Source organism: Corvus hawaiiensis, chromosome 2, assembly GCF_020740725.1.
Source record: "Corvus hawaiiensis isolate bCorHaw1 chromosome 2, bCorHaw1.pri.cur, whole genome shotgun sequence".
NCBI classification, from domain to species: Eukaryota; Metazoa; Chordata; class Aves; order Passeriformes; family Corvidae; genus Corvus; species Corvus hawaiiensis.
The window spans coordinates 20,198,679-20,212,805 of NC_063214.1; the positions used below are offsets into that span (position 1 = coordinate 20,198,679).

Genomic DNA, 14,127 nt, shown 5'->3' on the forward strand with positions numbered 1-14,127 from the left:
GTAATGATGCTGGAGTAGTTTAGCTGCAGTGAACAAGGGATGAAGAATGCTGAGCAGTGTTTCAGCATCTACAAGTTTAGTTCTGACCAAGGTTTATACTCTTCTGCCAGTCAGATATGATACGGAATTGACTGAATTAAAAAAAGGTAAAAGATTGCATTGCTGGCCGATCATATGCAAACCTGACTATTTTGATTTGCCTCAGTTTGGCTTCTTTTTAGCAGGGGCACATTGGCATAGGGCTGTAATTTACTAAGTATTATGAAGACTTAATTCAAACAGTACCACAGCTACTATGTTCAGCATGAGTCAAATTGTTCTCTAGCATGTTTACTAGCATGTCTAAAAATACTAGAAAAACAACTCAGAGGTTGTGGAATTTTATTGTAGGGCTGTCTCTAAATAATGTATGGACTGTATTGTTCACATATAAATATTAGATTTCTTCATGTTTATATGTATTGTTTTTTCCCCCATAGGTACTTCAAGATCACCTTCTGAAAGAAACAGCTGATACACTCAGTGACCCTCAGTATGTCTGCCTGCTTTAATGTATATTTAAGTCCTTAAATCTTGGTCTGTATTGGGTTCTCTGTCCCTGGAGGTAGTGATTTTAGTTTTGTTTCAAGAGACAGAATAATTATTTGAGTCCAGATCCCAGCAACTTTGTTTGGAACTTAAGTATAAATGGTTTTGAAAGTATTATCAGTTGTCTAATTCTTGTTTCAGCTCTTTTAAGAATAGCATTTGTGAGTAGCTGGAAGATGAGATGACTTGAAACTCTTTCTTTTCTAACACTTTATAATGTAATTTAGAATCTATGGAACATTGCTGTCACCTGAAATCAAAAGCACAACACAAAAGAATTGAAGACAGTTTCGTTAAGAAAAACATGGGATGCCTGCTGGTTTATTTGCGGTTCACTTTAACTTTTTTGTTTGTTTTGCTTTCTGAGAACTGTACCAGAAGAAGAAAGGGAAGCCAAATTTTTCCGGATTCTGACCTGTTCCTTGTTAGCTTTAAAAAAGTTGCTCAGCATGTTGCCAAAGAAAGAGATGCATTCACTGGAGGAGAAGTTAATGTCACTTCTGTCCCAAAACAAATTTTGGAAATACAGCAAACACAGCGTATCACAGGTGACTTTTAAATTTCTTCTTTATTTTGCTTGGTTTTTTTAAAAGGTAATGCACTTCACCTAAGGAAGTATTAGTTACTTGTATTCTACAGCTATGAACTTTGTACTTTGCTTAGGTTTGAAACAGCCTTCTGGTTTCTAGGTAGATTCCAGAAAGGCTAAAGAGGCTGTTCAGTTAACATAATTACAAATCTTTTTGATCTAGGACTAATATCTGACCAGACTTAATGTTAAAAACCCCCCAAACTCAATATAGACAATATTGCTTGTAAATTTGTCCAGTAAGCTAAATTTTTATTTTCAGATTATCATGATCTATTTTTTGGCAATTTGCCAAAAATAAAAATTCATGTATAAGGTACAAACTTTGTCAGCTCACAGTATGTGTTCTTAGTGCCTTGGGATTTTCATTTTTTAAACCATGTTACTAGTCTTTAGTCTGTCAAGACCAGCAGTGCATAGAGTGATGAATTCATGCCATAGTATTTTGTTTAAAAGTTTTAAGTTGCTTTTGGGAAAAAATGCCTTTTGAGAAGTATATAAAAATACAACTTTTGATAAGCTTTTTATCACTAAACAAATTATGTTAAAATATTTGATAAGACTGTTGAATAACTGCTTTGTTTTTCTTTGTTTTTAATAGTATTTTAACCTTTGTTAATAGGATAAAGTATGGGGATGGCATGTTGTAAGGTTTTGTTGAACTTAAAAGGAGTTTTATAAACTACATGTAGTGACAAATTGTGTTTTTTCTTCTGTGGCCTCTGTCAGGTTCGCTCAGCTTTCTTTGAGCTGATTTCTGCTTTTTGCCAGCATTTGCCTGAGATGGTGAGAGCTGAAGCACCAAGAGTTTGTCCTGCTGTTCTTCTCAGCATTGATGACAGTGATGCAGTGGTGTGTCCTGCTCTTTGGGAAGCAGTGCTTTATACTATCACCACTATTGAGGTAATGTGGGAAGCCTAAGGGGCAGATACTTTCATCAAATTTAACTTTTCACTAAGTGTTGTTGTTCTCCGTGTAGAATTAGGAAGACAGGCTTGTCTGGGTTTTATTTATGATTAATAACAGGAACTCCTTAAGGCTGCATCCTCCTTCTTTCAGTGTAACTTTCAAATATATCATGTCTAGCAAATCTGAAAATTAGAGTTGTGTTATGAATTTAATTTAATTAACCTGAAACCCTTTCATTAAATGTAGTTACTAGTAAGTCAAATAGTGCTTATAACCTTTTTCTTTGTTAAAGACAGTTACAAAAATGACCTGCAGTGTGTTTTTGGTTAGTTTGTTTCCCCTTCAAATGTAAAGGTTCTATAGCTTTTTATTTTTTTCAAATTTTAAGTGAAACACCAGCTTTGCATTTATTAGCAGGATGAGGTGTTGCCATAGACTGGGATGCTTTGAGGGTTTAATACTGCAGATCCCTTTTGCAACTGCTGGAATGAACTGTAACAAGTTTTCATGAAGAAAAGCCCCTAAACAGTCTTTGTTCAGCTTGTTATAAATATAGGTACCTTGAACTATAACAAATATTATAAGAAATAAAATAGATCAGGTGACAAAAAATTTTAGGGAGGGGAAAGTGCCAAAGCATCTTCTAACCATCAGAAAATTTTTGAAGAGAGTTTTGAAGTTAGTGATACTTCTAAAGTCAGTTATTGGTTGGTCTTGATAATGAGAACTTAAAATTAAATACAGGTCTAATTAAATAGTGACTTCTATGAAGCATCATGAAAGCATTATTAAAGAGAAACCTTTAGTTGCAGTTGGCTAACAAGGAAGGGCAATTGATTTTAAACGATGCAGAAATAGTTTTATCATGTTAACTTCTTAAATTCCCAAGCTGAAATAGGGAGAAAGTGATTTTAAAGAATACTGGCAAGTGAGTAACTTAACAGAATTTAAATTTCACAATAACTTGTTTCAGTTATAATACAGGGAGGTGGGTTAAATGCCTAGCTTGGGAGTTCTTCTGAGGCAACATATTGTTGTTTAATTTATAGTAAGTGAGTTTCTTTCTGTAGGGCTGTTGGAGTCATGTAAATGCCAAAAAAGGAGTTCTGCCAAAGCTCTGGACAGTGCTTCGAGAAGGTGGGCGAGGATTAGCCACTGTTATCTACCCAAACCTCCTGCCCTTCATTAGCAAGGTGCCTCCTGACGTTGTGGAACCGAAGCTGGAATACTTCAGAGTTTTTTTCAGCTCTATAGTTCAAGGGTATGGACCACAAATTTATTTATTTGGAATCAGTCTATTTTACATTTGGAAATAAACTAATCTTTAAGCATTTAAAGATGAATGAGAATCATAGTTTAAAAATTCTTTTCAATATCCAAAACTGGAGTCAGTCCTTTGTGGCTATTCCTGTTGTCTTAAATCTTCAGCTTTCCTTTTGATTTCATTACATCTTCCTTACATGAAGCATTCTTATCTTTCCTTGTCCAAGCTTTGTGTTTATTCCATGACCAGTTTGAAAATGGAAAATCAATTATAATTAAGGGTGACTCTTAAGAATCAGGTTCTTCTCACCAGTGGGTAATTCTTACAGAGGGGATTAGCCTTGTGATAGTGACATTTCCTTTATGCAGGAACTGTAATTCTTGTGATACTGCTTTTTAAAGGATTGAAACTGCTTTTGCTGTGTGTCTTTAAAATACCTCAAAGCCAACTTTCTATCAAATGTAATTTAAATGTGCACCTGTGCATTGTGTACTCAAAAGCATATAGAAATTATTTTATGAAGTACTGAAATTTCATTTATTTAAACAAAAATCAGTTCTCGACTGATGTTGGTGTGGCAATTAGCGGAGCTCTTGGGGAAGAGAGTTATGTAGGGGTTTGATTGAAAAGTGTATAGAATTTTATTACCAGTAGTAAAATGATTGTAATATTTCTATGATAATTTGTGTGACCTAATATTTATTAAAAAGCAAAAAAATTGCAGTTTTTCAGACTCAGAACTTGTGAAACTGTCTTTAGGTGGCTCTTTTCTTTTTTTCCTCTTTTTTTTCCTTCTTTTTTTTCTTTTTTTTTCCTGTAATGACAGAAAGTGACGCTTTCTGAACCTCTGTAGTGTGTGTGTAAGATTGCAAAGGAGTTTTGACAGCCATCTGAAACATAAGACAGTGTGCTTGACTGTATATGGTTTCTCTGTTTACATAGATCTTTTTTTTCTGAATGCTAAGACTGGATGAAGAAGTTATTTTGATGTAGGTTCTATTAAATGCCTGGGTTTATTGACTTTTTAAATGGAATTTATTTTGATCTGACTCCTATAAATGATTCTATGATCCTGCATTCTCATACTGGTGTTGTCTGGATCAGAACAGCGTAACTGAGGGTACATTGGTGACATTCCTACTGGGTTTCTTGGAAGCACAGCTGACTGTGTGTCCTCTTACAGATTGTCAAGTGAGAGGACAATAGCCAGCCCTTCAGAAAGTTCAGCAATTATAAGTGCATTTACGGAGTGTCTGTGCTTTGCTGTACTACAGAAAAGAGAAGAAGATGACCAAAACCAAATTCATCAAATGCTTATATGTGACCAGGTATTCATCAGAAATACTGAATATTGTTGTGTGTACATTTAATAATTCAAAATTAAAGAAAAATGTGAGTTTTAGGTGAGGATTTACTTCTCTCTTGAGAGTTTCTCTAGACTTTATGAAAAAAACCACACAGAATTGTCAGGGTTGAAAAAGACCTTTGAGATCATCCAGTCCCACTGTCAGCCCAGCACCACAAAAATAGCCCCCAGACCATGTCCCCAAGTGCCTCATCCAGGCGTCTCTTAAGCACTTCCAGAGGTGGTGACTCCACCACCTCTCTGGGCAACTTATTCCAATGCCTGACCACACTTCCAGTGATTTTTTTTTTTCCTAATACCCGGTCTGAATTTCCCCTGCTGCGATTTAAGGCCATTCCTTCTCATCCTTTCACTTGAGACATGGCAGAAGAGACCCATCCTCACCTCCTTTCAGGGAGTTGTAGAGAGCAACATGTAACAAAAGTAATGGTACTGAATTAGGGTTTTTTTTTTCTTCCTATGAAATCATCCTTTTACTGTGCAATTTAAGTTATATTTAAGGGAAAAAAGTGCCTCCCACCCTGTATATTTTTGTGATGTGTTCAAGCATATGTAATTCTGATATTTGCAGAACTGCTTCCAGAAGGCTTTTCAGATTATATAATTTCTTGGCATTATAAAGAATAAAATGATTTTATAAATTGGATCACTGTTCTTTAATACTATTTTTTTGTCTTTATAGCTAATTCCTTTTACCAATGCTGTACTTAAGGAGCCCAAGTTACAAAGTGGACCATTATTTTATCAAATAGCAGAAATGCTGAGTTCTTGGGAAGCTAAAGCAGAACTCTCCAATGATGATGGCACAGATGAACTTTTCCAGAAACTGTTGTCAGAATTTTGGGACCATCTTTTAAAAATGTGTATACTTCATGTTGATAGGTTGGATGCTGATGAGAAATCATTGTTTGCCATATCTGTTATGCTAGAAATTCTTCAGAATCCAAAGAGTGCTACGAAACCAAACAATAGAAAATCTCTAAAAATCCGATTTACAGACGAGGATGAATCTGAAAGGAACACAGAGAATCGAAAGCTCACGGAAATGAGAAATGGTGACTCTGAAATTCAGGCTGAATTGCAGCAAACGTCACATCTGAGGAAAGAACCTCTAGAGAACTTAGTCTGCAACCTGGCTGAGCTGAGCATTGTGTATGTCAATGAACAGAAGTCAGAACTGCATTTGAAATTTCTCTCTGCCCTGCTCAACTCTTTTTCCTCAAACAGAGTTTTCCAAGTACTTTTAGAGCAGGGAAATGATGTAAGCCCTGCTCAGGCTGAATCCCAAAATGAAATGAAAGCTCATAACCGAAGTCCAGCTGTACAATTTCTGTATATGAATTTAATAACTTGGCTGAAAGAAGATTGGAGAAAAGACACCCATTTCCTTGTTGATATTTTATACAGTGTACTTCATTGTTGCAACAATAATGATGAAAGGAAAGTCATTCTTGATGATTTAGCAAAGGTATGACTTGTACATTATGTTATTAATTTTTATCAAAGTCATCACTGTTTTTGTAGGCTGTGGTTCATTAATAATCTTCCTTTGGCACTGTCACCTGGAAGATAATTCTACATGAATTTGGGTTAAGTTCAGCATAAGGAAGGTAGTTTTAGGAAAGTTTGACATGATAGTGTTGATGTGAAAGGTTCTGTCCCTTTCTGTAGGGTATAAATACTTTTTAAAAAGCAACATCAGAATTTCTCTGCTCTTGCTTCTTTATACAGTGTACTTTTACAGTAGTCACTGGTAGCCTTTTGTATAAATACAGTCCCTTATTTTGCTGTAGAAAAAGATTTGGAAGACAAAAATGATATAATCAATAACTTTGTTACTGAATTTTAGCAGCTTCTACTTACACCCTACAGAACAGTTAAAATGGCATTATTGCTTCCTGTTCAGCAAAGATTTTTATTAAATATTGGGGAATTTTGTTTTTTCTTTTCAGATGGACCTGAAATGGGTTATTTTTCTCCAGATAATTCAAAAGGTACCTCTTAAGGTTTTTTTTGTTCCTGTTATGCGTAGTTTTTAATAATCCTCTGATGTTAGCTTTAAGACTCACATGTGTTTGTAGTGATAATTTCCATAGTTTGAAAATCTTACAGTTTCAGAGTAGTGTTTGTTTTAAATGCACTTAAATCTGGAAACCATCTTAAAAATGAAATGATGATGCCAAAACAAAAGAGTATTTGTCCCTTCTGGTTTTGGTCAGCTTGCTTTTTGAGCCAGAGGGATTCCTGATTTGTTGATCATCTCTTCTAAGCTGGAGAGAATGGAGCTGGGGGTTAGACCAATAATTTAAATGATTATTTATGTCATCATCTTTACAAGGTGCTTATGAGGAAAAGGTAGTATTACATTTTTTCACACTGAATGTTGACAAACTGACATTTAAGTGATTACATGGGATGAAATAGGAAGTGTATGACAAATTTTTGGACAAAAACTCATAGCACATGACTTACAGTCCAGTGCACAGACCACAGGATCTTCCCTCACATATGCTGTATATTTTAGGAATATTCAGTTTTTATGATTTTGTAACTTACAGTGGCTCATCAGCAAAATAACGTTTTTAATTTGTGACCTTCTATTTCTTCTTAAAGAAATTCAGGTGCTGTAAACAGTATTTTTATGTTGTAAATAGATTTTATTTCAGCCAACTTGGTCATCCAGAAGTAATTTTTCTAATTCCTGTGTAGGAATTTCCTGGGCTCTGTAGTTGGAGGACAAAGGTAATGGAAGCATTTTCAGAAGGTGACTTATTTCACTCTGCAGTAGAGATCTGACCCAGCCATAAGTTGCTGTCTCTGACAAAAAGAAAGTTGGGGGTGTTGTTGCAGATATAAAATTTAAAGACTGTTTGTGGCAGATGATATAGTTCCCACTCTTGTGTGTGCAAGTTTGACATATTAATCTTACACTTAGTAATAAAAGTTAATAACAGGTTACCCAGAGAAGCTGTGGCTGCCCCATCCCTGGAAGTGTTCAAGGCCAGGTTGGTTGGGGCTTGGAGCAACCAGATCTAGTGGAAAGTGTCCCTGCCCATGGCAAGGGGTTGGTACTTAAATTGGAACTTGGAAGATGATCTTTAAGGTCCCTTCCAACCCAAACCATTCTATTATTCTATACCGTCAAAAGGTTCTTGGAATTTTTTTCTTATGATCCAGGCATGCTCAAGCACAACGAAACTTTCCTTAGTCTCTGACTGGCTGAAAGGAGACACGCTTGGAGAAAGACTAGTAATGCTGGCAGATGATCTGTGTCACCTGGGTTTAAAACCTAGAGCAGCCTCATCAGAATCAGCCTCTTCAGAAAGGTGGACCCTCCTGAGCTTGGTGTTGTCGCAGCATGTTAAAAGTGGTGAGCATATGTAGTCCTTGGAGTTTGTGAAGTGTAAATGTTGCACTTAGACTTTGCGTAAGGTTGAAAGGAATTTGGGATCTTCCAGAATACTTCATGTAGAGCATTTAGGCTTTCTCCTGGTAGTTTTTTGTTGATTGGTTGGTTTTTGTTGGGGTTTTTATTTCTTTGTTTTGGGCTTTTTTTATACCTGAGCCAGTTTACTACATCCAATTTAATTTTATAAACACTAACTTGTAGCAACTGCCATTTTTTTGGTCCACATTGCTAAATGCGGGCAGTGTTTAAAGAGAAGATTCAGATTTGCAAGTTTTGAAAAGTTGAAGAAAATTTTAAGTAAGCTTGATCTATTAGCTGATGTGCTGTAAAATAATATGAATTTTTAAACCATACTGTGTGAAATTTACCTTCAAAACTAGAATACAAAGTCAATTGTTACGGGCCCATGTGTGTTTTAGTAATGCCTTGTTACAGGACCTTTGAATTGTTTTGAGCCATTTCCATTTAGTTTCATGTCTTTTAAAAACTGTGTGTGTGCTCTTATGCTGTGTGTGTAATCTGATTTTTTTTATTAATAGCATCCTATTTAATTTATTCCTTGCATTTTTCGTATCTGATATAGACTTGCAGGGGAGTTCAGCTTTCTTCATTTTTTCCACGTAAACTCAGCATTTGCTTTGATCCCTGAGGTGACATGTTTCAGTGTCAGTGGATGCTGTGCACATTAATGGTGCTTTCAAGTTTCAAAGATGCACACAGGCAACTCACCGTGGTGGATGTTCTTAGACAAGGCATCCTGAAGGTGTCCTAAGATTGTTTTTTCTGTTACTGGAACTTTTGATGTAAAGGACCATCAGGAAAACCTGTTTTCCTCTCTCCATAGAGAGTCCAACAAATGTGCTTGTGAGGCAGTAATCTTCTAGGGCTGATCGTCCAGTGACTTTGCTTTTTGACTCTAGAGCTGGAGGCACTCCTGAGTTCATTTTCTGCTGGGTGCTGGGTGACCTGTTTTTAATTCATATTGGATAAAGCCTAAGAGATTTTGAGGAGCTATGGTGGTTCTTGACTTAGTCATTCAAGCTGAAATAGGGTATGTGAACTTCCAAAAGGATTTTTTTAATGAGATCTCTTGTAAGTTTTTTAAGGTAAATTGTCACAGAGGAAATAGACAAGCCTTTCATGGATCAGTAGCCTATGATGATAGGAATTAAAGGGGAAAAAGGATAAATACTGAAAGGAAGATAATTGTTTCTGATAAATTATTAATGGTAATCAGACCTGAAACTTCACAGACCCATAGCAGTGTGTTGTGATACTGAATGCTTAACTGATACAAAAGATTACAAAAGAAATCCAAAGCCAATAAGTATTACAAGTGTACATGGGAAGAACACAGTTGTAACTGTATCAATTCAATGATAGGCTCTGAGCTGGTAAAACTCAAAAGAGATCTGCAGTCATTGTGGTGTTTCCCTATAAGTGACAGGTTGTAAAAAAGCAGTAAAAAAGGAGTAATACAGGTTATTAGGAGCTGCTGTAAAAAAAACAGAGGACAAATGAAAATTATTATAGCATGTAGTAAATGCACTGAATATGTAGTCAGTATCTGGAATACTGCATGTAGTTTTGGTCGCTGCAATATTTTTGTTCACCTATATGCTTTTGAAAAATGTTTAATAGAATTAGAATATGCCCAAAGAAATCTGGCAGGGATGGTTAGACAAACAGTGGCTTCTGCTTGTAGGGGCAAGAAAACAGATTTGAATTTGTCAGGTTGTAGTGGAAGCGATTAGGGATGGGGTTGTGCTTAAGAGCCATAAAATCATCATTTGTATAGAAAATGCAAATAGTGAGAAATTTATCATTGTTTCTTTCAGTGGAAGGACCTGAGTTTCTAACAGATGCTTAGATAGCAGTCTTGAGGGACGAGAAAAGTACACTTCTTCATACAGTTTATAATTGAATAATGGAACTCATTGCCACAGAATACTGTGGAGTTTGAGGAGAAATGGAATTGGCTTGCTTGTATCCCATGAAAAAGGAACTAAGCATGTTCATGGCTATATGCAGTAGTCCGGTGAAATCTTGGGCTCACAGTTGGATGCCAGAAGCTAGGAAGGAATAAAAGGGGGAGGGATTACTCTGCACTTGCTCTATTTTAGATACCTTTTTCAAAGCTGCTTCAGCTGGTTTGGAGAAAAGATACTTGGCAGTGTGAAACGTTGGTTGGTGTCTGTGAAATAAGAGAGTTTAGGGATCCATTAGACTGAAACTGCTTTGCACTTTATTTTGAATTCAAAAATTAGTAAGTAGGAATCAAATTGGTCCATATTAATATGACATCTTTGCATGGTCATGTTCATCAAGTATTCAAAGCATACTGTCTTTTTCCTCTGCCCAATAGAATCACTGATTGGTGAAACTTTTGTTGAAAGGATTATTGATAAACTTCAAGCAGCTCTGTCTAAAGCAAAGGATCTTTCTGAAGCTGGAAATACTGAACCATCAGTATCTTTCATCTGCGATGTGGCCTCAAGCTTTTTCAGCTCAGTGAAAGGGTGCTTGCTGATGCCATCCTCAGAAGACTTGCTCCTTACCATCTTCCAGCTGTGTGCTCAGAGGCAGGATGCAACACACTTGACAGGTAATCTGGAAAAAGAACTTCAGCCGAGCTTTTTCATAGGTGATGATTACATCTAAATTCTTCCTTTTCATGAAACAGAATCATGTGATAGAATACTGAGTTCACATACATGAAGCATTTGCAGCTGTAACTGACATAAAAATCTGTCTTTTCATTTACAGTGCCCATAGTTACTGCTAAGCATCAAGTCCTGTGCATCTTTACAAGGATTTTGAAGTTTGATATTAGTATCAGCTAACTTGGAGGCTGTGATATTGCACACTTTTTGGAGTGTTACAGAAGTTATTTAAAGTCTATGAAACAAAACAAATGAACATATTTTGTTCATTTTGCAGTCTGGGGCGTCTATGAAAAAATATGTGCAATCGCTTCATTACAGATAACATGTATTTATTCTGAAACCATTTTTATTGGCCAAGTTGCCCAGATAAATTGTGATCCATGCCTCTCTCTACCAGTGTGTTCCGGTTTGGCCAAATCTAAAAATATATCCTCTGAGGCAGGCTACAGCCACCCCTCCCCCACCAGGTTCAGGAAGAAATAAATTTTCCTCAAAGGAAAGTGAAAGAGATAAAAACTATTTATTTAACAAACACACAGGAAAAGGGATTATGATGCTAAATAATAAAACCTCTTGCTCTGCTGAGAGAAACTTGGGAAAATTTCAGAGTCCCTCTGTAGTCTCTCTCTCCCCCCCTCCTTGGAGCTGGGACAGGGTGGTGGGCCCACCTCCAGGGCCAAGGCCTCGGTGGAAAGTCCTCCCATTGTATTCTGATGTTGAAACAGTCCAGCAGAGAAAAGGGAAAAAAAAACAAAGTCCCAGGAAGACAAAAATTTAGCTCTCCGAAGGAAAAGGAGCTGAGGAAAAAAAACTGCTGAAAGCTGGCTGGAAAGAAAAGCAAGCTGGGTGCTTCCCTTCCCTCTCGCTGTCCTGCCACAGTTGAAAAAAGTCTCTGTCTCTGTGTGACCTTGAACAAGCTGCAAACTGCTTTGAAAAGGTTTTGCTCAGTTTTTCCTCCCCCCTCTCAGGCTCAGTTTAAAGGCATAGAAAGGCACAAAAATTAATTTCTGGGCATAGGGCAGCAATATGGGATACACATCATAAAGCCACCCCAAGACATTGTGTCTCATGTTCAGGCTGAGATCCTGATTTATATTCTTTGAATGCAGAATTTGAGAGTGTTAATTTAGTACATGCATTTACTGACATTAATACAAATAAATACAATGTTTTAGTGTTGTCATAGAAGTGAAGTAAGACAGTACTAGCTTGGAAACCACTGCTGCTTTATAAATGACTCTTGATGTTGTGAATGTTCAGTATTTGGGTAGAAAGATCTGTGGTTTTAAAGACTGTATGGACATATGGTAGCAGAAAACAGGAACATCAATGTTATTCTCAATTAAATTAAATCTTACCTGTGTGTCAGAGTTCATTTAAAACTGCTCTGCAACAAGAAAGCTGTGTGTGTGCCCCTGATAATTTTTGCATGTAACCACAGAAAAGAGAATTGTTTTCCTACTCTAGGATCTTTAGACATGTTGCTGTATGCTGTAGGTTGTAATTAGAGTTTACCTGTGTGTGGTGGTTTTGCTTGTCCATTTGTTGTTGTTTTGTTTTCTTTTTTCTTTTCCCTACAATAGATTTACTTGTATGCAAATTAAAACACACTTGGATGTCTGGTGTAAATTCACTTGTGCATCAGCTTCAGAGCACTCAGAAACAGAGCACCTTTTTGCTTAAAGCTGCCCTGTGGGTCAAGAACCAAGTTCAGTCTTCCTCCTTGGACGTTAAAAGGTAATTAGGATGCACATGTCTGTTCCATAATGTGTCGTTCTCCAAAACAAACCAGGATCAGTGCTATACTAGCCTTTACTTAATTGACATCTGTATTACTGAGAGACTTTTCAGCCTGTTGGAGGCAGTGGGTAGAGCAGAACTTAAAACCACCCCTAGTACAGCAGGTATGGAGCATTGTATCAGTGGAAAATTTGCAGGTGGCTGTTAATGAATAGTGCCAAACTTGTTTACAGCATTTTCTCCTTTTCTCAGTCTTCAGGTTTTGATTTCTGCAGTCAGTGATCTGTTGTTGAAGCTCATGGAAGCTGATGGACAATCTGGATATCTTGTGAGAGCTTATGATGAGCATGTCACACCAAACAAAACTGAGTGGGGGAAATTGCATGAGTCTCTGTGCTCTGAGGTATGGAAATGATAATGGATTGCACAGGGTGGTCAATCTTTCCTCAAGCCTCTGTCCCCTAGGGTGGTAAGCATTCTTCCTTTTGACTGGAAGACTGCAGTTATGAATACCACATGTTTGTGCAGAGGTTCTTTTCAGCCTCTGTCCATAAAGAGGACAAAATCTCTGTATTTATGGACCCAAAAATCAAAATTCATGAAATTACCTCTTCTGCATGGAACACCAGCAACTTGCTTTACAATTCAGGAATTTTATCTGACAGAGTTTATATTATGAAGATGTTCTTATCTCTAAGTTAATTCTTCATAAAGATGAATTTTGTGAAAGACACCAATTTCTGCAGAGGAACATGCTGTGCTATCAACAAAATGCTGACATACATAAAGTAGGGAGTGGGGAAGGACATAAATTTCCTGTCCAGCCGCCAATCTTCAGTAGCCCTAGAATTTCTTGTAAAATATGTAGAGTTGTAAAGAAATGTATTTGTTTCTGAGGCATCAGTGCAGTTCCAAATTGCTGCTTTGCAATTAGGTTTTTAATACACTGGAGTGGGTCATCCTCACCATTGTGCTTTTGTTGTCAATGTGTATGTTTCATGGTGTAGTGGTTTGGTCCAAAATACTCATTACTTACTTATTTACCTTCTGTGAGATAAGAATTAGGAGAATGCAAAGCAGGCACAAAACTTAAAAGAATATAGAGAAGTTTATTAACAGACCTAAAAGAAAGAAAAAAAAAATCAGACCAAACCTTCAGAACACTTCTCCTTCCCCCATCTTTTTCCCTTCTCCCACTGACAATGTAAAAAGACAACCCTTGAGATGTTCAGTCAGTTTACCACTTCTATAATAACCTTATTCAGTTCACTTAGGGAGAGGAGTCTCTCTTGCTCATGCTATGGAGACATCTCCACAAGAAATTCTCTCATGGATTCAGTAACACAACGAGACAGCCGCACGGGTTGGTTCTCTGCTCGCATGTGAAAGTCCCTTCCCCCGACTTACAGCTTTTCCCACAACTGCTTTCGAGGGTCCAGTCTTGAGCTACTGGGGCACCATTTTAAGGTTGAGCTGTTCAAAAACAAAGGTTCTCTTCACCCATCTCTGGGAGCATCCTCATCTCTAGGAATAGAGGCCCTCCCCCTTCCCTGGGAGCAAAAGGGTCCTCATCATCTTCATCTCTAGGACTATCTC

At 37.0% G+C, this 14,127-nt stretch overlaps 1 protein-coding gene across 1 annotated transcript in view; it reads left to right on the top strand.

The window, feature by feature from the left end:
* LTN1 (listerin E3 ubiquitin protein ligase 1) overlaps positions 1–14,127 on the top strand; it is a 33,538-nt gene that overhangs the window by 4,021 nt on the left and 15,390 nt on the right. The window contains exons 5-15 of the mRNA XM_048293780.1: positions 480–532; positions 956–1,136; positions 1,907–2,080; positions 3,157–3,347; positions 4,534–4,678; positions 5,399–6,184; positions 6,669–6,710; positions 7,894–8,086; positions 10,491–10,730; positions 12,375–12,528; positions 12,784–12,934. Of these exons, the coding sequence (XP_048149737.1) occupies positions 480–532; positions 956–1,136; positions 1,907–2,080; positions 3,157–3,347; positions 4,534–4,678; positions 5,399–6,184; positions 6,669–6,710; positions 7,894–8,086; positions 10,491–10,730; positions 12,375–12,528; positions 12,784–12,934 (2,310 nt within the window). The remainder of the gene's footprint in view (positions 1–479; positions 533–955; positions 1,137–1,906; positions 2,081–3,156; positions 3,348–4,533; positions 4,679–5,398; positions 6,185–6,668; positions 6,711–7,893; positions 8,087–10,490; positions 10,731–12,374; positions 12,529–12,783; positions 12,935–14,127) is intronic.